The sequence below is a fragment of the Tamandua tetradactyla genome, chromosome 4, assembly GCF_023851605.1.
Source record: "Tamandua tetradactyla isolate mTamTet1 chromosome 4, mTamTet1.pri, whole genome shotgun sequence".
NCBI lineage: Eukaryota > Metazoa > Chordata > Mammalia > Pilosa > Myrmecophagidae > Tamandua > Tamandua tetradactyla.
Window position 1 is genome coordinate 197,038,945 of NC_135330.1, and position 25,637 is coordinate 197,064,581.

The 25,637-nt window shown below is 42.5% G+C and overlaps 1 protein-coding gene across 9 annotated transcripts in view; it reads left to right on the forward strand.

Annotated features, from left to right (window-relative positions):
* Nucleotides 1-25,637, forward strand: part of FRY (FRY microtubule binding protein) — a 396,935-nt gene that overhangs the window by 273,035 nt on the left and 98,263 nt on the right. For all 9 annotated transcript variants that reach the window (XM_077158984.1, XM_077158986.1, XM_077158985.1 and 6 more), the window contains 12 exons: nt 116-248; nt 8,368-8,475; nt 11,774-12,032; nt 13,285-13,461; nt 15,308-15,394; nt 17,419-17,678; nt 18,787-18,976; nt 19,579-19,703; nt 21,734-21,791; nt 22,588-22,679; nt 23,367-23,539; nt 24,612-24,772. In XM_077158984.1, the coding sequence (XP_077015099.1) occupies nt 116-248; nt 8,368-8,475; nt 11,774-12,032; nt 13,285-13,461; nt 15,308-15,394; nt 17,419-17,678; nt 18,787-18,976; nt 19,579-19,703; nt 21,734-21,791; nt 22,588-22,679; nt 23,367-23,539; nt 24,612-24,772 (1,823 nt within the window). The remainder of the gene's footprint in view (nt 1-115; nt 249-8,367; nt 8,476-11,773; nt 12,033-13,284; nt 13,462-15,307; nt 15,395-17,418; nt 17,679-18,786; nt 18,977-19,578; nt 19,704-21,733; nt 21,792-22,587; nt 22,680-23,366; nt 23,540-24,611; nt 24,773-25,637) is intronic.

The following is a 25,637-nucleotide window of genomic DNA, read 5'->3' on the forward strand; positions in this document are numbered from 1 at the left end:
TGGTTGAAATGGGAAATTTTGCATTGCGTATACGTTCCTACAGAAAACAGGTTTTAAAAATGGGATATCAGGCTTTGATATAGTCAAAGTTCTGATTGTAATGTGTGTTTTCCAGGCATGTCATTATATTACTCTCAAGTACGAAAAGCTGTGGACAACATTTTAAGACAGCTTGACAAGGAAGTGGGGAGGTGCATGATGCTCACGAATATCCAGATGTTGAACAAAGAGCCTGAGGATATGATCACGTGAGTACTGAGCAGGACAAGGTTGGCGAGGCGGAGTAGCCAAAACTCCAGCACGGGTGCGTCTCCTTTACTCTTCCCACTGAGTCTGTATTTGGTCTGCCTCCTTTAGAACCAGTATTCTAAGAAGTGTTAAAGATGGTGGAAACACTTTGACAGCATTTGGCCCCCTATAAAAATGAGCTCAGACCTGAGGTTGATCTACTATGGCGATACCTCAAGTGTCATTAGACCAGGAGGATAGAAAATGGGGCCCAAAGAATCATTGACTGGTCCGCATTTTTTTCAGAAGTGATGTTTTGTTCCCAAGTGCTATCACAACCTCTGTGATAGCGTGACATCAGTTATTTACAGACATTGCCTCTTTGCAACCCTCAACTTCACTTGTTTCCAGTGACAGTTCCTGAGAATTAAGCCTGCTTGGGGTTCTCCATGCAACTGTGTCAGAGTAACAGTGAATTTTAAGAAAATGTTTGCAGTTTTGAATGTAGAAAGCAAATGTTTCTTAGCCAGAATCTACAGATCTAGGCTTGTAATTAAAGTTCTGTAGAGGAAACTTGAACAACTTGTCTGTTACTCTTTATTAATTATGGCAGGAACTTGGATTCGGATAAGTCTGCATTTTAAGAAAATTTGGGTTTTGTATGTTGGGTTGTGAATTAAATTATATTTGGCAGCTGTGGCATAAATTTCTAAAACTACAATTAGGAAAACTTCCTTTGTCACCCAGCATATACAGCACCAAATACCAAAATTGATCTGAAGGTTGTTATTTATAGAAAGAATTCCATAATGTGGGTTTGTATTTTTATTATGGGATAAAGAACTCATAATTTTAAAAATTCAAAATTATGGAATCATTTAAAATACGTATGTATCAGTTATATAAAGTTAAAATGAGAACCTCTCCAGATCCCACTTGAAATCTGCAACCATTCTTTGGCTCAGTGGAATTCCTTCCAGACTTTTTCCAAATATATATATGTTTGTATTTGTATACATATATATATATGTATGTTTGTGTGTGTATATATAAACACACATTTTGCTACAAAAATGAGATTATAGTGTATATTTTCAGGCAGCTTGTCAATCATTTGATTTAAATGATATGAAAATCGTGTCACTTTAGATTTTTCTACCAAAATGATAGCAGAATCAAAATTGATCAAGGCTAATAACAGTAAATATATTATGTACAACTCTGGTTCTTACCTCACAAATTGCCAACAAAACCTTTAACCTCATTATTCCTTACTTCTTAAATATACTAAAGCAATTTAAAGTTTAATACGTGAAATAAAGATTAAATGTTTTTAAGCCTTCTGCCATAATGTTGTTTCCTCTAAAAATTTTTTTAAAATTAAAGACATTATAAAAGGAAATCAAAACCAAAATAATATTTATTATTAGTAGTACAGATTTAGCTATGAATATAAATATTTCATTTGTATTATTTTAACCAATGCCTAAAACTTTCTTCTTGACATTTCCTATTCAACCAGCTTAAAAATCCATATAAGGCTAGGGATATTTTTCAGCTAGGCTTTAAGGCAGATCCCTGAGTGGAAAATAACTAATTGCGACATTTCTTTTAAAAAGGAGAGACATTAGGGAATCATGTAAGCATTTGGGAGAGCAGGGCGGAGACCCTCACCAAGCCAACAGAAACAGCGCCATGAGCAGCTTTTTGAGGTCTGCCCCCACTTCCTCAGGCTCTGCTTAAGACATGAGCGCTGAGGACTCTGTATTACTCCGTATTGCTCCATCTCCACCCCTCATCCTTTCTGTGTCCATGCTTTGCAAGAAAAAAAAACAGATAAAAGATAATAATTTCGACATCTGTTAATAAATTTTTTCTTAATTATGTTATTTTTATGGGCTCACATACTTTCCATAAAAGACCAGAGAGCAAGGACTGCAGTAGTAAAAGGAAACCATGTAACAACAGCAAAAAAGGAAACTGTGCACCAATGACAGCTTCTGATCCAGGGTTGCTCCATCAGTCTGGAAGTCAGGCAGAGTTTGCCCAACGTGAGGCCAGGCAGAGTCATTGTTTTCCAACAGATATGAAAGTAGCCCGAGCTGTTTGAAACACCTGGCAAGCGAGGGAGGAGCACTGCAACGACCTAGGACTCTCCCTGAAACAAATGAACAATGAGGAGAGGTCATTAACCCTTGCCCCACACACTTGCTGGGCTGTCCCCTGATGAATTCCCCTTCCTGGAACCAATTGAAGACCCCGTACGAAGCTCCCACCCCAGAACTCAGCCATCTCACAGGCAAGGAAAATGGAAAAGGACAGAAAATAATCTTACAACTTCCCACAAAAGCAGAGTGATTTTAGAAGTCAACATACTTGTGCTTCATTTTTCACATAAGCAGTTCTGTAATTCATTCTTGACAAACTTACAAAAGCTCATTGAAAAATGTTGCCACAGAACAAAACTGCTGTTTGATTATCACCTCAAGATGACAGAGAGAACGGGTTCTCCCTGTTGCATTTCTCTTCTGTTCACAGTTTTGTTCCAAGAGTGAATTACTTCTGTGCTACTTTGCATTTTCATCATTGATCTTATATCCTAAGAGTGCACTAATTTGGTACCAACTTTATATTTATTGTTAGAAAATTAAATCATCAAAATGTAAATATGGGGCGCACAGGTGGCTCAGTGGTAGAATGCTGGCCTTTCAGGCGGGAGACCTGGGTTTGACTCCCGGACCATGCACCCAATAAAAAAAAAAAAAAAAAAGTAAATGTGCTGTTATATTTTGTCACTTAAGTTATTTAAAAGATTTAATGGTTAATGTAATTGTTCCTTAAAGGTTATTGATAAAATAAGTGATTAAGAATCAAACTGTTGCCTCTTTAAAGATCTAAAACTTGACATTATTTTAAAGTTTACATTTTCCTTCAAATTTAGAATAGGATATTTAGAAAATTAAGCATTCATATTTTCTAGGTAGTAATTAGAAAGAGGAAAGCATTCTCCATAGAGGTCAGGCCAGTCAATGTAATTTTAAAAATTAAAAATGGATGCCCAAAAGATGCTTCAACACACGAAAATCAACTAATATAATACATCACACCAATAAATTAAAAAGGAAAAAAACACATGATCATCTTGATTGATGCAGCCTTGTTTGATTAAAATACTTCAAAGGCTAGGAACAGAAGGAAAACTTCCTAGGCATGATAAAGGGAACGTGTGAAAAACCCACAGCTAGCATCATCCTCAATGGGGAAAGACTGAAAACTTTCCCTGTAGGATCAGAAATAAGACAAGGAAGTCCATTGTCACCATTGTTATTCAACATTGTGCTAGAGCAATTAGGTAAGAAAAAGAAATAAAAGGTATCCAAATTGGAAAGGAAGAAGTAACACTTTTACTGTTTGCAGATGACACCATCTTGTACGTAGAAAATCCTGAAAGAGCTACAGTACAGCTACTAGAGCTAATAAAGGAGTACAGCAAAGTGACAGGATATAAGATCAGCATGCAAAAATCAGTAGTGTTTCTATACACCAACAATGAGCAATATAAGCAGGAAATAAAGAGAAAAACTTCCAATTACAATAGCAGCCCCCAAAATCAAGCATTTAGGAATAAATTTAACAAAGGACGTAAAAGACCTATACACAGAAAACTATAAAATTTTACTAAAAGAAACCAAGAAGACCTAAATAAATGGAAGATAAACCATGTTCATGGATTGGAAGACTAGATATAGTTAAGATGTCAATTCTGCCTAAATTGATTTATAGATTCAATGCATTACCATTTAAAATCCCAACAACTTACTTTGCAGAAATAGAAAAACCAATAATCAAATTTACCTGGAAGAGTAGGGTCCCCTGAACAGCTAAAAGTATCTTGAGAAAGAAGAATAAAGTGGGCAGTATTGCACTACCTGACTTTAAACTATATTACAAAGCTGTAGTGGTCAGAACAGCATGTACTGGCACAAAGATAGGTGTACTGACCAGTGGAATCGTGTTAAGTGTTCGGAGGTGGACCCTCACATGTATGGGCAAGTGATTTTGATAAGGTGGTCAAGACAGCTCAATAGGGAGCGAGCAGCTTCTCCAACAAATGATGCTTGGAGAATTGGATATCCTTATGTAAATAATGAAAGAAGACCCCCATCTCACACCTAATACAAAAATTAACTCAACATGGATAAAAAATCTAAACATTAGAGCTAAGACCATAAAATGTTTAGAAGAAAATGTGGGGAAATATCTTAAGAATCTTGTGATAGGTGGTGGTTTCCTAGATCTTGCATGCAAAGCATGAGTAACAAATGAAGAACTGGATAAATGGGTCTCTACAAAACTGGACACTTTTGTGTATCAAAGAACTTCGTCAAGAAAGTAAAAAGACAGCCTATACAATGGGAGACAATATTAGGAAACCACATGTCAGATAAGGGATCAATATCCAAAAAAGATGCTCAATGTCACTGGCTATTAGGAAAATGCAAATCAAAACCACAGTGAGATATCATCTGACACCCACTAGAATGGCCAGTATCAAAAAAAAAAACAGAAAATGACAAGTGCGGAAGAGGATGTGGAGAACAAGGCACACTTATTCATAGTCAATGGGAATGTGGAATGGTGCAACAGCTCTTGAAGACATTTTGGCAGTTCCTCAGGAAGCTAAGTATAGAACTGCCATGTGATCCAGCAATCCCATTACTAGGTATATATTCAGAGAAACTGAAGACAAGGACACAAATGGACATTTGCACACTGATGTTTATAGCAGCATTATTTACAACTGCCAAAAGATAGTGACAGCTCAAATGCCCATCCACAGACAAGTGTCTAAACAAACTGGTATATACATCCAATGGAATATTACACAGCTGTAAGACAGAATAAAGTCATGGAACCTGTAATAATGTGGATGAATCTTGAGGACATTATGCTAAGTGGAATTAGCCAGAAATAAGAGGACAAATACTCTACGGTCTCACTAATATGAACTAATGTTATTGAATGAACTTTGAGAATTACGTTTGAAAATACAGATTATCGGGAGATAGAGAGAGGGCAGAGAGCGGGCATTTGGTGCTGAAGGAATACAGAATGTTCAACAGGACTGATTGTAAAGACCCAGAAGTGGATAGTATAGTACTATCTGATGGCAGCACGATATTGTAAGTGCACTGAATGAAGCTGAGTGGGAGTGTGTTTGAGGGAGGAGGACTGGGGGCAGGTCTGATACCAGAAGGAAGGATAAAGGATAAAGACTGTGATGGTATAAATAAGCAATGCCTAGAGCAAACAGTGATGGTGTTCAAATGAACAAATATGAGAACAGTTTTGCTTGAGGGAGAACAAATGAACGTCGACATTGCAAGGTATTGAAAATGGGATGGCATATGGGAAAATATAGAATCAGTGGTTACTAGGGTCTACAATTGAAGTAACATTGTAATATGCTTCCATTAAATGTAAAAAAGGTAATATGCCAAAACTAAATGTCAATAAGTGGGGGACATGGGGGAAGTGGGGATGGTATTCTTTGCAGAAGAAACGAAAATGTCCTCATGTAGATCATGTTGGTGGAGGGTGACTATGTGATTATACCATGAACCACTGATTTTTTACTTAGGTTGGATTGCATGTTGTGTGGATAAAACTGTCTAAAAATGAACAGAGAGATACAAGTGCTAGAGAAAATGTGGAGAGAGAGATGTACCTATTCACAATTGGTAGGGAAGTAGCATGGGCGCAGCCCCTTAGAAGGCAATGTGGTGGCTCCACAGGAGGCTAGGAGTGAAGTTGCCATAGGATCCTGGACCCCATAGTTGCATGTATGCTTGGAGACACTGGAAGTGGTGACACAAATGGACCTTTGCACTTGGTGTTTATGGTGGCAGTGTTCATGAATTGCAATGGCTGGAGGTGACTTAAGGGCACTTCTATTGAAGACTGGGAAAGAGAGCTGTAGTAGATCCGCACAATGGACTGTATAGCCACCGCAAGAAGGATCAAGTCGGGAGGCAGGCAGCTAGGTGAATGAAACTTGAGGACAGAAAGTTCAGTAAAATAAGCCAAAAATGAAAAGACAAATATTATGATGCCTCCCTAATGTGCACTAACTGTAATGTGCAAGCTCTGAGAACTGAAGTTGAGAGCATGGATTAACAGATTGGGGCCTATTATAAAGGGTTCAAGATGGTAAGCTCTTACAGCGGTCACATCTATTCCGAAGTTGTAACTGTTATTTCTAAATTCTGAGATGCTGAGCTCTTTATAGATAATATGGTCATTCCATGGAACTTTAGGTATTTGTGTAACACCTGGTACTTAGAGTTCTGCAGCTATGAAAGTCAGCTTTACCCCATACAGCAACTGTTAGAAATTGAAAAAGTGATCAGACTTCGATTAGAGGTATGAATGAAGCTGTTCTGCGTAGGACTAAGGTAAATCAGACTAAAGGATAAAAGATGATACTGACTGTATTTTAAAACTTCGACTTCTGCATGAGAGCAAAGGAAATGCAGTTAACTTGGTGCAAAACTTGTATTTTTGTTAACATACTATCTAATGTAATTTGTATGGTCAATTTATTCAAACACCATAATTGAACCATGAATAGGGAGTGAAATCTGTCAGTTTGTTCAGGTTGGTGTGATGTCCTGATACATCCCAAAGTAACCTGGGCAGAAGATTAAAAAGTAGAAATATTAAACTTCCCCACCTGGGGAGAACCTGATATTTTTGCAATCATTTGGGGACTGCCAATTTGATGGGACAGGCCCTTGATCTTGGGGCCCGCCCTTATGAAACATATTCCTGCAAAGGAGAAGCTAAACCTTCTTATGAGTATACTTGAGAGTTATCCCCAGAGAACCTCTTTTGTTGCTCAGATGTGGGCTATCTCTCTAAGGCAACTTGACAGGTGAGCTCACTGACCTTCCCCCTACGTTACAACATGACTCCCAGGGGTCTAAATCTCCCTGGCAATGTGGGACATGACTCCAGGGATGAGCTGGCCCTGGCAGTGTGGGAGTGAGAAAGCCTTCTCAACAGAGGGAAGATAAATGAAGCAAAATAAAGTTTCTGTGGCTGAGATTTCAAATAGAGTTGGGAGGTCTTTCTGGAAGTTATTCTTATGCAATATATGATATCCCTTTTCAGTTTTTGGTGTTTAAGAATAACTGAAGAGAAATGCCTGAAACTATTGAAGTTTTATTGGATAACAATATCTTTGATTTATGAAGATGATTGAATAACTATAGAGCTTTTAAGGTGTATCTAGGTGATTATGAAAACCTCATGACTGATACTTCCTTTATCCAGTATATGGACAGATAAGTATGGAAAAAAAAAGAGAAAAAATGAATAAATAACAGGGAAGAGAGGGTATGGGATGTTTCAGGTGTTCCTTAATTTTATTCTTATTTTTATTGTTTTTGGAGTCATGAAAATGTCAAAAAAATCTATTATAATGATGAATGCACAGCTTATGATGATACTGTGAAATCACTGATTGTACACTTTGGGTGATTATCTCTCAATAAAAACATCATTGATGAAAACAAACAAAAAAGGCTATGCAATTAAATATGTTACAAGATTTTACTCGTCATTATGAAAGACTTATTTTGAAAGAAATTTCTTTTAATGCTGAGATGGGGGTATAGAAGATGGTACGTAAATCATCAGGGAGAGAAGCTTCCAGATGCCATGCCAGATACGCAGCTTTCCTTGCCTACGTCAAAATCCCATTTTAAAATACTGATTGTGGGAACTACTGCAATCTGTTTCTCACATGCTCACGCCTTTTGGCGTTTTTATGAATCCGGTATTTTAAACACAACCCAAAGGGACCAAACCCAGTGGAATTCAACTGAATGACAAGTCATGAGACAGACTGCTATTAATATCTGCATTTTTCCTTTCAGATTTATACCTCTGTCTTACATTTCCATTTTTAAAGACACGTTTAGGACTGGATAAACATTGGAGAGTGACCTGGGCTAATGACAGACGTACTTCAGTAGGCATGAACTCTAGTCTCCAGTCACTGATTTGATTGATAGGTATATTTGTTTATTTCTGTAACCTTTTGACCTGTGTTTAAACTTTGTTTTTAAATTCTAGGGGTGAGAGAAAGCCAAAAATAGATCTTTTCAGGACCTGTGTGGCTGCTATCCCTCGGCTGCTCCCAGATGGGATGTCAAAACTTGAACTCATTGACCTGCTGGCCAGGTAGGTGAGAGCAGGGGTGGGCATTATTTGATCAAATTTTATTTTAATCCTTTGTCATGATCCCTAAAAAAAAAAAAAGAATGATAATTAACAATGGACATGTGTTTACTGAACAAGGCATTGGCTAGGCACTCTGTATGGGCAGGGAAGAATAAATAAATTTTTTATTTAATTTTTTACATGTTCAAGTTAAAAATTCCAATTGAGAGGCTAATACAGAAGCATATAAAGAGGAAACTAACAACCCAAGGCCCAGAATTTTGCAAATTAATGGCACAAAAGGTGAGGTAGCTGTTCAGCAGCCATGGAATTACCATGCACTGGGCAAGTCCACAGAAAGCTCCTGGCAGAAGGTGGGCCTGGAGCCACCTGAAGGGAGTGTAGAATTTAGAGACGTAAGGGGAATGGTGTGAGCAGAGACACACATGGGTACCAGGAAATGAGATGAGCCTGGCAGGAAAAGAGTTAATTCAGAGTCGGATTCCCAGTTTGAGACCCACAGTGTCCCAGGACCCACCAACCTGAGAAATGCGGACCTGGGGCTCGTTTTAGTACTCAAGTATTTGTTGCCACCATCCTGCATAAGAATGCACAGTCCAGCTAGAACCCAAAGTGTATTTCCTTTGAATGGAATATATCACTGTAGTTTAGTCAGCTCAGTTATCTCATGTTGATTGGAAAGATCTGGTTAACAGTTATCCATGTCTTTAATTCAAAAATCAAAAGTGAATTATTGCCTAAATGCAACTTGGAAGGCAAAATCACTGGAAACCCTGGGGTGCATGGAGGGAATGGAATGAGGAAGAACAAGATTCCTCCTTGGCTTAGAAGAAAAAAAAGATATAAGTGCTTGGAAGCCCAGTAATAAAAGAAGATAGAAAGAAATGAGACTGCAGAGGTGCATTTCAGCTCATCTTAACTGTTAGCCGAGGCATTTGAACAGATGACGTTTGAAGCAGAGGAATAACATGATAAAAATGCCATGTTCAGCTGGCCAACCCAACAATGGTGGAAGACAGGAAAACCTGGGGGAGGGTTACAAGTCGGGGTATAACCCTGTCCTCTTTGTGATCACTGCTTAAGGAGTACCCTTCCCATCGTGTCCACTTAAAATAACTCAGTCCTCCATTCCACATAGCTACAGGTCACCGAGTGACCCCCCAAGGCCTCTGAGCCCCCCGGAAGCCTCATGTTCTCTGGGTTATTGTGGTTCTCTCTTGCCCTGGACAGCCAAATTGGGCTGCTCTGTTAGCTTTTTATAGCCCATTCTTCTTCCCTCTCAGTGTGGACACAGCCATTCCCTTCCTTCTCCCAGCTCCCCTGGCACAAAGACAATGATGAAATTTGAAGTTTACTGAAGGTCTGTGGCTGTTGAAATCACTAATTCATGCATTATTCTCTTTGAACAAAGCCTTCGACCCTCCTGCTGGCCTTTTCCGCCTATTATCACTATTACCTATCATCAGCAACCTCTAGACAATTGATCTTGCTTCTTTCTTCCATGTCATGTTTAGGATCTATTTTAAGAAAAAAATAAGCTTTAAAAAGTACAGACTAGGTCTTTGCTGTGGGAAGTAAAGTTTAAGCTACTAACATTCAGAAGGAAATCATCATTGGAAGTAGAGAAGCAGTGAAAAAAGAGGGAAAAAGAAACTTGGACCCAAAAGGGATTTCCGGCAGCTTGTCAGTTCCTAAAAAAGTTGAGCATTGAAGTACCGTATGACCTGGCACTTCCCTCTGATGTATACAACTAAAAGAATTGAAAGTAGGGACTTAAACAGATGGTCATACACCAAATTTCATAGCTGCATTATCCCCAATAGCCAAAAGGTGAAAGCAACCCAAGTACCCATCAATAAATGAATGGATAAACAAAATGTGGTACATCCATATAATGGAATATTATTCAGCTTAAAAACGAATGAAGCTCTGATAGATGCTTCAACAGGGATGAAATGAAGACATACCTTGTGAAATGAGCCGGACAGAAAAGGGAAGATATTGTATGGTTCAACTTATATGAAATATCTAGAATAATCAAATTCATAGAGACAGAAAATATGATCTACTTAAGCATTACAGACCTAACTGGGTAAGTATTCCCTGAAGAATTAGCTCAGATCTTCCTTCCGGGTGTCTTTGTAGAACTTAACTTGCTTTTGAGACTGGAAATATATTTTCTGACTTAGCTTTTTGCCTGGTTCATTTTGTCAAGTTTGGACACAACGCAGCCCATCCCAGCGACCCTCACAACAGGTTTGTGTGATGCAATTACAGTTTCCAATGAGGGATCTGGAACTCAGAGATTCACTAACCTGCCAAGGTCACATAGCTGATAAGTGATAGACAAGACTCTGATCCAAGAGCACATGTTTGTCACCACTTCCTCACTGTGTTGCCTCCCTGGGGTCCACGGGCCCTTCAGCCAGCTGCCCCTGCCTCCTCTCCTGCTCCATCTCACATCTGACCTTGCAAGCACCTGCCCAGTAGACCCTCTAGCCACACTGAATGCCATGTCCTACATGCTGGGTGCCTAACTCGGGGTTTCTCATCTTGGCACTATTGACATTTTGGCCCAGATAATCCTTTGCTGTGGGATTGTCCTGTGCATTTTAGGATGTTTATGAGCATTCTTGGCCTCTGCTTACTAGATACCCCTCCCCAAGTTGGACAACCAAAAATGTCTCCAGACTTTGCCAAATATTCCCTGGTGGCCAGGCAAGGACAGGAGGGAGCAAAACCAGTTGAGGACCACCAGGCTTCCTCTTGTTACTCACTTTCACTGAACTTCTGGATGAGTCCCAGAGCACCCCCAGCCCTCAGATTTTTCATACTTAGAAGTCGTAGGGTTTGATACTAATTCAGTCCGCAGTGAATAATGTATTAGAAAGTGTTCATATACAGCAGAAGGCAAGGTGGCACCCTGGATTGCATTTTGAAATAGAGAAAAGACATTAACAGAACCCTGTCATAATCTGAGTAAAGTCTGCAGTTGAGTTAATAGTGTTGTACCAGTTACTTGGTTCTGACTAGCATGCCATGGTTACGTGAGACGTTACCACGAGAAAAGGCCAGGTGAAGGCGCACGGGAACTCTGCTCTGCCTTTGCCACTCCTCAGTAAATCTAACATTTGTTGTTGTTGTTGTTGTTTAAGTATTCATATAAATCATTTACTAAGCAAACAAAAACAGATATCTATGTATTTTCTTTCCTGTATTCCCATGTGAGTAAAAGAAAAGTGGGCTGGAAGAAAAGTTAATAAAGCAAATGGTATTATTATGCTCTGTCCCTTCTCAGGCTGTCTATCCACATGGATGATGAACTGCGACATATTGCACAAAATTCTCTTCAGGGACTACTGGTCGACTTTCCAGACTGGAGAGAAGATGTGCTGTTTGGCTTCACAAACTTCCTGCTCCGGGAAGTGAATGATATGCACCACTCACTCCTGGATTCATCTCTGAAGTTGCTGCTGCAGCTGCTCACCCAGTGGAAGCTGGTCATACAGACTCAAGGAAAAGCCTACGAGCAAGCCCACAAAATCAGAAATTCAGAGGTGGTTTTGACTCTTGCCCACCAATGTCTGCCCCTGTGCGGTCCGTATGTAAATGACCTGCAGCCTAGAGAGCCTCTGGGAGTCTCCCCCGGGAGCTTCTCACTGCTGGTGGCCTTAGATCTTCCCCAGCAGCAGCCGTGACCGAGAGGCTTAGGTTAGGTTGGTCACCGTCGACCAGGCCCTGTAGGGAGCAGAGAGTGCTTTATTCAGAGAATTCTGTTCAACAGGTCTGTTTGTAAGAGCAAATGGCTCTAGACCGCGGAGAGAGAGCTAGATGTGGCTATAAATATATGACAGTTAGCTAGCTGCTCACCAGTCTTTTCCTAGTCAACAATATATTGTCCAGTAATGACAGTGAAGAAAATGCAGCTTTGTGGTTTCTTTTTGCTTTCATGTCTCAGTCCCAAATACAAAAATTGATGATGCTAGTGGGTAACCCTTTGGAGGGCAGGTTGTAGGAGGGGTTGTCAGAGGGAAATCCAGAGCAGTGATGGCTGGACTTTGGCAATGAGCAGGTGGAGAAGGGGGTCTGGCCAGGGAAATGTGTCACTCAGACAAGGCTGAGGGTTGTGGAGACCCAGGGCAGAGAGCAGAGGTCAGACCACAGCCAGGGCTCCTGATGGGCCGCCCTCAGAGGTGACATTAAGTCCCTGCTCCTTCCTTTGGGTCCCACATGTGCCACATGGTGACAGGTGGAAAAGCAAGGACAGTACACTGGTGAAGGGAAACTGAAATTAAGGTGGATTCCACTTTTCTGTCTGCCTCCTGACTTACTTGTTTGCTCTTGAGGAGCTTCAGAACCCCTCATGTTCAAAACCTAGATTAGGATCTAACATGCAAACAGTTAAACAAGCCAGAATGGAAAATAAGTGTTTGAAAATTCTACCTAAGGGTATAAGGGTATTCAAAAATCTATAGATAATCTAAGTAAAAACGAATTAGGCCACTTTAGTACATATAGCATAACCTCAAATGGTACAGGTAGAAGCAGTTTGGTTTTTATTAATATTGATATTAACAGCCTTTGATAAGTTATTTCCTATCAGAGACAATAGATGGTTTAACGGCAATCCAAAACAATTATCTGAGAAGTAAAGAGATCTGTGGTATTTCATGCAAAATAATGAATTATAAGCCACTGTGCTATATTTTAATATTCCACGGTGAAATTGATCCAGTTCCCTGAAAGACCCCCCAGGTGGGAGCATCTGCTTGTCCCTTGCCGTGACTGTCCTGTCTGATTGCATGGCAGCTCGTTCCCAGCGGCTGCGGCCCCAGAGCAGCGTCGGGGCCACACGGCAGTGTGCTGCACGCCGCTGAAGGTCTCGCCCTCGTGCTCCTCTGCAGCGTGCAGGCAGCCACGCGCAAGCTGGCGGTGTCCGTCCTCAAGGAAATCCGAGCCCTGTTCGGTGCCCTGGGCCAGCCTGAGGTGCGAGTCTTCTTCTGAATCTTCTGATCCATCTCTCCTTTCAGCAGTTTTGCAGTTCAGATGAAAGCTGTCGACCGCGCGTTACTGTCCTTTTCGTGTGCTTTTGTATCACCCACGGCATCCACAAATGATTCTGTACTCACTTTGATGGGTTTTAGCTATGTAGTGCCACCCCTGACATACGAGAGGTAAGTCATGCACCCTGAGAGTAGCAGAAGAGGCAGTGCCTGGTTCCTGGCAGATGGTGCTTTGCTGAAGAAGTTTAAGAAGAATTCAGATTATCAGCCCTTTCTCTTCATAGTTCCATATACATCTAATTAAGAAGTGATTGCATTTCTGTTAGACGATGGACTTGAAAAGATGATGCATGTCACACAAAATGATTAGGGCCCCAGGCATCCAGACTAATGGAAAGTTGTTTAATCTTAATGGTGGTAGAAACGCAAACCCTTGAGATGGGAGAAGCCACCAAATATTAAGCGCCATGGGCTCCAGTCAATTATTAAGCACCGTGGGCTCCAGTCAATTATTAAGCGCCGTGGGCCCCACCTAATGTCTTGCATGGCCAGGACTGTGTGCGGCTGTCAGGTGGGCGGCCTTTGCCTGCAGCACGGATGGCCCAACCTGTGCAGGTCCATCTCTCCTGTCACCCGCTTCCTTGGGAGAATGCTACTTTCCATTCTCTTGTTTTAATGAATGGGTCTTGTTTCACCATCCTTGATACAGTTCTCCTCTTTTCAAAATAACTTCAAGCCCTTCATAGTCCTTCCTGCTCAGATGGCTTCTGATGATATTCAGGACCAAGTCCCTGGCATCCGTTACCGGGATCTCTAAGAGACTGGTTTGGGGTGAACCAACACTAGGTCTCTAAGCAGGACCCGATAGGGCAGTCAGCGCGGGTGTGCGAGGCTCTGGGCCAGGGCTTTAGACAGATGACCTCACTTCCTCCTCTCCATAGCCTGGGAATCAGTACTGCGGCTATCTCCGTGCGCGGACACCGCACTTAGGCTTGGGAGAGGATTGGTGCCATGTCTAAACTCAACAGCTAGCGTCTGACAGCCCCAGAATTCAAACCCAGATGTGTACACCTCAAAAGCCCCAAGTTCTTCACTGCTATTCCGCCGTGTCGAGGACATTTCTCGTGTGTCGTCTTCTTTGACCAACCCCATCTGTCTGAAACCCTCCTTGTGTGTGATTATGCACATCTGAAAGCTTTCCACTCCTCTAAAGCTTCCAAGTAAACAATTTTGCATTTCCGCCTTTTGTTATAGTAAAGGATGGCAAGGGTACACTGTCCACACCCACGTGCACTGCTGATATAGCAGAATTTCCTACGATGCCCTAACTTGTGCCCTTTGTTTTGTGTTTATCAAATAGCTGCACACAACACAGCCATCACACCTCCGGGGTAGTGTTACTTGGGACTAAAATTCATTCACAGTCAACAATTTATCAAAGGCTAAACTGAGTAACATTTTCAGAGTCTGATAAAGCACATTCTAAGATTTCTGTTGCTTAAAATTAATGACGACACGAACACCTAGTGAATAGTGTATAGTCCTGTTCTTTAGATTCTCTTCGACACATCCAAGTCTTTGAAATTCAGGTAACCTCCCTTCAGTGCCGTGTGAAATTGGAGCTATATTTATCTTCCACTGAAACTTGAAAGGCCAAGCGCAGAATCACAGGGAGGTCTCTCCACTGCCTTCCCCCACGCTGGCACCCTCTCCCCTTATCTCCCCCTTGCAGGCTGCTCTGCTTCGTGTACTGGGCGCGGGCAGCGGGGTGGGGGGGTGGGGGAGCCATGTTCCCGTGGAGAGGAATTAATTGCATGTCATTTGTGCAGGACGACGACAGGCCCATGATTGACGTCATGGATCAGCTGAGTTCTTCCATCCTGGAGAGCTTCATTCACGTAGCAGTTTCAGATTCAGTAAGTGCATGCTTGATCCCAGTCGCTAGTCGTTCTTAAATATATGCTCCAACCTGTTTTTAAAAGAAAGACAAAGGAAAAATATATGAAGGAATTCTGGGGGCTTATGTCAGATTCATCAGCAAGGCCTTAGGAAAGCAAAACTAGCTTTTTAAATGCTAGCTCAGGAGATAGTCAGAAAAATCCCACAAGTCGAGCCTTGGAATTATTAATAGCAATTTCACATGAGAATTGCTCAGAATTCTTCAAGAAAATGAATTTACCTTATGGATTGTACTTAAGCTATGTGTGACTTCTATTTATGTGGAGTTTTACTGTGCCCACAGTGCTTTCAGGTGTGTCCTCTTATTTGACCCTGCCAAGTGGTAGGGCCATTGTCACACTGAAGGAAAGCATCCACGCCAGGACTGATCCCATTTGGATCCGAATCTAGGACTTTATCGGCTGAACAAATACATTCTTCCTTTGAAAAAGCATATTAGCAGCTTTTAATTTCCTGAATAGGTAGAGGAGAAATTGAAAATGATTATCTGATTTTTTTTAAAACAAAAGTACAGTAAAGGAAGCTGGATTCATTTCAGCTGAGTAGCTGGGGAGAGGCAGGGTGGATCTGAGACTTTGCAGAAGCCATTCTGGTGCCCCATGCAGAGACTCGTCAAACAGCTGCCAGCAAACACCAAACCATGAGCTTTTCACACTTTCTCTAACCGGGATTGAACACAGAACCCTGTTTCCAGTAGCCCTGTTTTCCTTATGGTAGTAATACTAATAATAGCTGAACCATCAGCCAGGCGTTGCACGCGTTCATGGGGATATTGGAGATGTCCTCCTTATTCTTTTAGAAATTCAAATGGTGCTACGTGGAACGGTCGACTTGAACTGTTTTTCCACGCCTGTATTGCACACCCACAGATAATGCTCTTCTAACTGGCTCATATGATTTTGTGCTTATTTATCAAAATCAAAGTACTGAGCCAGGGGTAACTAAGTCATTGATACTGCACTTTAGGAAGATGCTCAGAAAGGGGAGAAGAGGGATGGGGGAAAGTGGGGCCTGCTTTGTGCTAGGCATTTTCATATCCATTATCTCACACCATTCACTTAAAGATTAGGTGAGGCTGGCATTGTAATCCCCAGGAGACAGAGACTCTGGGACGTTCAGTAATTTTCCAGGCCACACAGCTTTGGGCACAGCCTGTTTTGGGAATCTAATCTCTCTGGCTCAGAAGCTCAAGCTCTGCCCATTACAGTCCATTAACTGTTGAGGCTGCTAATTGTAGCACTCTACCCCAGGGACCCACCCCAGCAGATCAAATGGATCACTTTAAATGCCCAACAGATGTAAAAGCGATTTCCTCTCCTGGTGCACGCATCAGATTATTTGCAAATTGGTCTCCTGTAAGCTTTGCTGTTCTGGACCTACAAGGTAGTGAAACAAAGTCGTATATATATATATCTACTTTTATCTTTCAAGAATTTTTAGAACGTATTCTTTTGGCTTGGTATCAGGAGACAAGAATAATTAGATGTCACCTCAAAAGCATCAGTAGAACACCCTTCATAAAAAAAAATTGCGCTTAACCATCTCCTAAATGAAAGGGAAGATATTTCAGTCTAAGTAAAGATAAGAAAGATTGTGGCAAACTGTATTATTTACAGGGATAAAAACACATTGGTTACCCTCATAGAGTCAGAATTTTAGAATGGTAAATTCATGGCCTAGTTTCAATTAAGTAGGGTCATGTATTTATTCAACCAGTGTTTGGGGAGCAGCTTCTGGGCACAGTGCACTAACCCTGAAAACACGAGCCCTGCCCCTGAGCTTTGCCGGGCTGCTCAGAGCCTAGCACAGAAAGTCCTCATGGTGGCAGACCAAGGCCACACGTGGGGTGGTAAGGAAGGACGGCAAGTCCACATTCAAAGCCGACCCAGGCAGAGGTAGCTGGTCAGGAAGAGCTGGTCAGCGGAGAGGAGGGCGTGCGGGTGGCTGCCGGCTCTGATGCTGCCGGGTCCTGTGCCTGCAGGCGACACTGCCGCTGATGCACCACGTGGACCTCCAGTGGCTGGTGGAATGGAGCGCAGTCCTGGTCAACAGCCACTACGACGTGAAGAGCCCGTCCCACGTGTGGGTATTTGCGCAGTCCGTCAAGGACCCCTGGGTGCTCTGCCTCTTCAGTTTCCTGCGGCAGGAGAACTTGCCCAGACTCTGCCCCACGGCGCTCGGCTACGCCTGGCCCTACGCCTTCGCGCGACTGCAGTCGGTCATGCCTCTGGTGGATCCAAAGTAAGGGGCCTGTGACTTTCCCTCTGCCACGCTTGCTTGGCCATTTGGCCTCTTACGTTAGAATGGAGCATAAATCCTCCATTTCAGAGGACTGAAATCCTCTCTAGTTTCTGATGTTCCTCATGCAAAATTCTTCACATCGAGTAAAACAGATCCCGAGCCCTTGCCTAGAGCTAATTAACGGTTTTTCTTAAATTAACAATATGATTGTCGCATACAGAATCTCAAGCCCTTAATGGTGAAAGGGACCTTAAAGTTCTTCCACTCTTCTTCCCATCCAATGCAGAAATGCCGGACACGACATCCTGCACAGAAAGCTACTCCATTCTATCTGAGCTCTTCTCAGAGTCTTTTTTTAAAATTTTTATTATGAACAATGAACCAACATACCTATATTATTTGTTTATTTTTATCCATATTTTTTACTCATCTGTCCATACCGTAGATAAAAGGAGCATCAGACACAAGGTTTTCCAATCACACAGTCACATTGTGAAAGCTATATCATTATACAATCATCTTCAAGAATCAAGGCTACTGGAACACAGCTCTACAGTTTCAGGCACTTCCCTCCAGCCTCTCTAATACACCCTAAACTGAAAAGGGGATATCTTATATTATGCATAAGAATAACCTCCAGCATAAACTCTCAACTCTTTTTGAAATCTCTCAGCCACCAACACTTCATTTTGTCTCATTTCTCTCTTCCCCCTTTCAGTCAAGAAGGTTTTCTCAATCCCTTGATGCCAAGTCCCAGCTCATTCTAGGATTTCTGTCCCACCTTGCCAGGGAGATTTACACCCCTGGGCATCATGTCCCACATAGAGAGGGAGAAGGCAGTGAGTTTGCTTGTCATGTTGGCTGAGAGAGAGAGGCCACATCTGAGCAACAAAAGAGGTTCTCTGGGGGTGACTCTGAGGCCTAATTTTAAGTAGGCTTAGCCTATCCTTCGTGGGGATAAGTTTCATAGGAACAAACCCCAAGATTGAGGGCGTGGCCTATTGATTTGGTTGTTCCCACTGCTTGCATCTTCTCAGAATCTTTATTTAATACAGGATATTTACAATCAGGAACTTACCTTCAATCTTGTTTTCAACTGCGTTTCTAGTAGCCCAATCAATGCCAAGAAAACCAGCACTGCCAGCAGTGGAGACAACTATGTTACCTTGTGGAGAAATTACCTTATTCTTTGTTTTGGAGTTGCAAAACCCAGTATTATGAGCCCAGGACACTTACGAGCATCCACCCCAGAAATAATGGCAACCACACCTGACGGTACCGTGAGCTACGATAACAAGGTGACATGACATGCTTCAGAAGAATTATTCTGTAAGGTTTTTTTTAGCTTGTTTGTCTAGAGTTCACAGTGCAAACTGCCCTGTGCCTGCCATCTGGACAGTATGGGATCAGATTTTCACCCTACACATTTCTAAGTTCCAGAGAGTCGATGTGAATAATTTATTCCTCTCTGACAAGTGGGCAACTGCAGATAAAGAGAAGTTAAGCAGTTTGCTTAGGACCAGAGAGCGGCTTGTATCTGTTAGACTGAGGGTGGGTTTGTGCCCTACTTGCCACGTTTCTGTCCCTCTTTGTTGAGCATTCGCCTTTAAACCGATCCTTGATTAAATTATTTTGCTAAAGATGGTTTTGTAGGCTAAAATGGTTTAAAGGCAAGAATGCTGTTTTAATGAAGTTGCCCATTAGCATCTGTGTCCCAGGTGAGACCTGCATGTGTTGTGCCATATTAAACGGGTGGGTTGTGGGGGTCTCGTTCCTGAAATGATGGCAGTGCTGTGGATGTGGCCAGTACTTTGAAGCTGTTATAATGGAATCACTGTTTGGTTAAAGGGACTCTGAGTACCACGTTACCCCTTTTTCACTTTTTCTCCACTTGTTTCAGGCCATTGGCACCCCATCAGTGGCAGTCCTGTTGAAGCAGTTGGTGCCTCTGATGCGACTTGAGAGCATTGAGGTCACAGAGTCCTTAGTTTTAGGGTTTGGAAGAACAAACTCGCTTGTTTTCAGGTACAGTGGTCTTCATGAGCTGTTGTGAACGTGTGTGTTGGCTTCTGCTGTCAGCTCCTTTTCCTGACTCAATTCGTGTCGCGGTGGCCCTGCCTGGCGAGCATGTAGGCTTCAGGCAGCTTCCTCGGGTGGCTTTGGTTGGCATGGAGGCTCCAGGTGACCCTTGCAGCTGCCTTACCTTTAACTGTTAGTCAGTGCAGCAGACAAGACGGCTCCGATTCCACCTTACTCGCAAACTTTATTTTCGATAACTGTGAACAAAGAGGCTCAGTGTCAGGTCCCGGCCAGCCAGACTCTTCAGGGGCTGTGACAATCGGACAATGACAGTCCTGCTGACCGGCCACTGACGCAGATTCCAGGGCTGAGGACTGAGGACTCTTCTCAGATGTGTTCGCTTACCTTGGCTGATCTCTTTACAAGGCGCTTTTCCTACTTTAAAGGAACCAGTGAATCTGGCTTTTTTTATTCTTCATTTCAAATCTTCAGTTAAATAACTGTTCCATCTGAGGCAGCATCAAAGCCTTTTGAAAGGGGCCTAATAAAGTGTTCAGGCGGCCTCTGATGACTTTAGCCAAGCAACAAAAGCCTAGAAGGACAAATAAAATCTTGGAGTCTTTCATGTAGCTCGAAAAGGGAAAACTCCAGGCCTCTGTGAGAAACCCTAAGTATTTCCAAATTAATGAGCCATTAGACGTTTTAGAGGCAATTGGAAAGGAGCTGTTACATTATTCATAGAGAGTCAGGTTTTATCCTTGAAAGAATAATCCTGGGTTCTATCTACTTCAGTGTCAGTTAGCCAGTGTTTTACTCGTTATGAGTTAATGACCTAAAACAAAGAATTAAGCAATTCCCTGGAATTATCTAACATTCTTTCCCAGAGAACCTGAGGTTCCTAATTGCTGGAGGTGGGTAAGATTAGGTGACTTTAAAATCGGCATAGTAAATAAAAAGAAAGTGTCTCTCTTTAATTAATAAATACAATATTAGACTATCTCATAGATTTATTGTGAGGATCAAATGTAAAAATTCTCAGTAAATGGCTGTAGGTAAAGGCAACTGTGAATCTTGTTCCCATTTCAATGATGAAGACATTCTAGCAGCTGATGTGGGTTAGAGAAATGGGGTATAGAACCCTGGCCTTCTGTCTCAGAGCAGAGCCCTTTGTCTCAGAGCGTTGACCTTTCTGTCCCTGGGTTTTCTGGAGGGTGATGTCTGTAGCACAAAACTCCATATCAGAAAACAAAAGATCCCCAAACATGGCGCGTACTACAGGCAAAGTACCCGCACACTAGTCTAATGAGAAGCTAGAACTCATAATTTTGTCCAGTTTGATGTAGTAGTTCACAGCTTTCTTCCTAACAAAGACAGCTAACTGGACTAGCAAAAATGCAGCTGAGACTTGGAGATAATGGGGACAGGTTAAGTACATAGACGTAAGATAAGAGATATATTGATGCAAGCAAAACTTTGATTTTACTACAAAGAGAAAGGTTTCAATAAGAACCTTTCTGCTATAGTACTTGCCGTAATTTTTATTTACCTTAGATCTCAAATAAGATATCGTTTTTAAAATCAATTATCATCTCCCAAGCATAGATCCCAAAGATAGTTTCATAGTGGTTGCAACAGTCCCTTTTTCCATAACTAGACTGAAATTGTCTCGTGTGCAGCCTCCATTTTATTTACCTTCAGTCCTACAGCTTCTGGTAAAGTGCTTTGCATTTAGCAAGTACATGATAAACACTGTTTAATTGTTCAGATAGAGTTGGTTTTCTAAAACTTTAAATCGAAAGCAATTCAACAAATATTTATTGAGCAAATATGGCTTGTCTAGCACTTAGATTAAGACCGGTCACAACGATAGGCCAGTACTTGTCCTCTGGTTCACTGAGAGAGTGGGAAATGGAAAAGCTCGGGGAGATTTTCATGTCAGAAGCAAAGTGAAAAAGGCAGGAGTCAGTGGATGTATTTGGTAGCAAGCTTGGTGTCGATAACAAGGAATTTCAAATGCTGACCTTTCTCCTCCACAGGGAATTGGTAGAAGAACTTCATCCTTTAATGAAAGAAGCTCTAGAACGAAGACCAGAGGTAAGATTTTGAATGTAATTAGCACCTTGGTTATTTAGACAATGGTGAATTTAAATCAACTATCCCAACATGCTTATAACAATGAATCTTACAGCTTTTGTTATTTTCATCATTATTCAGTATTTAGTGAATGCTTAGTATAATATGGTTCCTATTTTTAAGGATTTTATGTCCTAAAATTGTAAGAGCAAAATAACTTAGATAGTCACACATATGATAAGTTACTGCATTTGTTTACAGGGGGATGAGAGTTGAGCCTGAATTTTGGTTTTTAGTTTGGTTGCTTGTCTTTTACAAGGCATTAGATAGACAAAGAATATTTGTCTCATCTGGGTATGAAGGATTTCTCTCAACATCAATTTCCATGACCTGAATTCTGGAAAGAACAAGGTTGTAATGTGATGGGATAAAAAAAGAAGAAGAAAAGAATAGGGCTAAAATAGGGTTCCATGTGATAGATGTACTGCAAGGAGGAGATGGAACAGAGCAGCGTTACCTTGCGCCCAGGTGTGGCGAGCTTACCTGGGTCCCAGGTACTGACGGGGGAGCACGTGGGAAATGAGCCTTGTTAGTGCTCAACATTTCCACCTAATGAATATTTATTGATCGGTTTCTCTTATACCCTGCCACAACAAGCACTTTCTCTAAGGATTAGGAAGAAAGAAAAATAAATGCATTTTGCCTCTAATGCTCAGAAAATTGAAATTAGCTAGATTATGCCTTTCTGGAATGCGCTTTTCGAAAGCAAAGTTAATGTTATTTTGCCCATGTCAAGTGGTATTACCTCTCCACGCAGAACAAGAAACGCCGGGAAAGGCGAGATTTGTTGAGGCTACAGCTCCTAAGAATTTTTGAACTTCTGGCTGATGCTGGTGTAATTAGTGACAGGTAGGGCCATCGTTTTTCTGAGCCTTTCTCTCCTCACCAAAGTGTGAGCGTCTATCTCTCATCTCTCTCTCCCCTCTCCCCACACTCCCCTCAAAATATATCGATTTTAACTGTTGTCAGAACAGCCTAAAACAGTGGGCTGCTCTGCCCCTGTCCTACCCACGCGGCGCCCAGGTCAGCGACCCACGCCTGACTGAGTCCTGACCGTGCCTGCCCCCACCGCCGCAGCATGGGGGCGGGGAGGGGGGTTGAGCCCGATCTGAGGGCCAGCACAGATGGGGGGTGGGAGGGGCCTGTCTGAGCACCCCCTCCCCTGTTCCAGCACAAACAGGGGCCGGGGGGGACCCATCTGAGTGCCCCCTCCCCTGTTCCAGCACAAACGGGGGCCGGGGGGGACCCGTCTGAGCGCCCGCTCCCCTGTTCCAGCACAAACGGGGGCTGGGGGGGACCCGTCTGAGCGCCCCCTCCCCTGTTCCAGCACCAATGGGGGGCGGTGGGGACCCATCTGAGCACCCCCTCCCCTGTTCCAGCACAAACGGGGGCTGGGGGGGGACCCGTCTGAGTGCCCCCTCCCCTGTTCCAGCACAAACGGGGGCCGGGGGGGACCCGTCTGAGCGCCTCCTCCCCTGTTCCAGCACCAATGGGGGGCGGTGGGGACCCATCTGAGCGCCCGCTCCCCTGTTCCAGCACCAATGGGGCCCTGGAGCGTGACACCCTGGCTCTCGGAGCTCTGTTCCTCGAGTACGTGGACCTGACCCGCATGCTGCTGGAGGCCGAAAACGACAAGGAAGTGGAGATTCTCAAGGACATCCGAGCGCATTTCAGCGCGATGGTCGCCAACCTGATCCAGTGCGTTCCAGGTACCGCGTGCGCCGCGGGTGTGGCCGGGCTGCTGTGCGCGCTGCCTCCCGGCCCGCTGGCCTCGGCCGGGCGGGCGCAGGCGGTACTCGTCCGGAGGTACTTGAAAGCATGCGGAAGTTCGGCCCCGGGTTGGAAAGGCGGGAATCTGAATTACATGTGGTTCTCTCGTCATTTATGTGTTCTGTTTTGGTTCCCATCTGAAAACGAACCCATGAGATTTCCATGGGACCAACGCAATCCGGAGGGAGCGTGCACGGCACTGCATTGGTCCTCGCGGGCTCGCGCGCATCCGTGGCCCGCGAGCTCTGCAAAGCCCCTGCCCTCTGCCTCTATCGAAACAGCACGTTCAGTAGAATTCCGATAGCCTGATAAAGTCTACATGGGAAAAAGAGAATTATCTTTCACAGAGCAAATGGGTGTGAAATATCTTTAAAGGAAGCATAAAGCATAAAAATAACTGGTCGGTTTGGTTAATTAATTAATTAAAATAATAATAAATGAACACATAGATCCCTTTAATTAAAGGTTTTATCTGCAAAAAAGCAGAAACTCAACTAATATTTCTACTCTTTTATTACTTGATGTTTTGTAACCTTTCCTTACCAGGCCTCCTCTTTGATGGCCCTAGATTAAGATTTGCATTGATTTCCTCAATTAAAGTATATTTGTTTGAAGTAGATGGTCTGTACGTTATAGTGCACAATTCTTACTAGAGACAGGCAGCAGCAGTCCGGAAAGCATTTTCTGTGTGAGCAGCAGCTGAGTGGAAGGTGCTGTAATTTTTCTGGACGTGAATGAGAAAGCGGTGCTTGTCAGGGCTGTTTTCTATCTCTAGTTTCCACTCTGAGTCAGAGGCCTTTTAATACTGTCACGTGAGGAAGGAAGAGTAGACATGCAAAGAGAAAATTAGTCTTGACTTTTTAATGGATATTTCATGACCTAAAGAAAACTTGAGTTAGGAAATGTCATTCCTTTCCCCAAAATTCAAGAATCATGTATAATGGTGTAATAGACTGTACTTGCTGTGTTTTTCAGCCTAGTAGCCTCCTAACTCTTTGTTTTACTCCCTAGTTCACCACAGAAGATTTCTCTTCCCCCAGCAGAGCCTGAGGCACCACCTTTTCATCTTGTTTAGCCAGTGGGCAGGCCCCTTCAGCATCATGTTTACCCCCCTGGACCGGTACAGTGACAGAAACCATCAGATCACAAGGTACCAGTATTGTGCATTAAAGGTGAGTCACGTTGTCCTCATGGTGACTTTTACATTGATAGTCTCTTTTCTTAAACTCTGACAACTATGCCTTTAAAAAAGGTTAAACCCTATAATGTCTCTGTTTCTTATGATATGATATGGTATTCTATAATATGTAAGAGCCACATGCATGGAAATCAAATAGACGCACACAGACATATATATAAAGGCATAAAGTGCCTTTAAAAGTTCCAAACCACTCACAGTGCACATACATAAACATTGAGAGATAATGATAATAATGATAGATAGATGATAGATACAGATATTTATAAATATGTAAATATACTAGTTGGTCCACATTTCAAAATACAAAAATTTCCAATCTCCCACTTTTGTCCAATGTTTCCCCTATACAGTTTGGCTTTTTTTTTAAACCCTTAAGAAGATGCCTTTTCAACCAACTTCTAGCCTGAAAAGAAAGTTACACAAGTTCTCTATCTTTCTGGAGCCACAGACCTGTTCTAGTCTCCCCATATCTTAGAAAATAGCCAGAAATAAACCGCCCCATTGCTAGGACTGTTCAGTGTCTTTGGGAACATAATTCCTTACAGCCCAATTCCCTCCAGAAGCTCAACCCTGGATCAGTATCATCAGATACCCCGGAAGTGTCTGCCTCTCGACTGACTTTTGACTCAGTGGAGCTCATTTAAACCATGTCCCTGATGGTCATCCGGACCCGCTAATTGAAAAGTTGATCAGGATGGCCCACCTTTCTCTCACCTCTCCTGGCGTCCTTCCTCCAATCCCCTCTCTCTCACTCTCTCTTAAAGGAACAAAAGCTTTGCATTCTTCACTTCCTTTTCCTTTGATTAAGGATCAAATGATTAGGAGTGATAATTCTT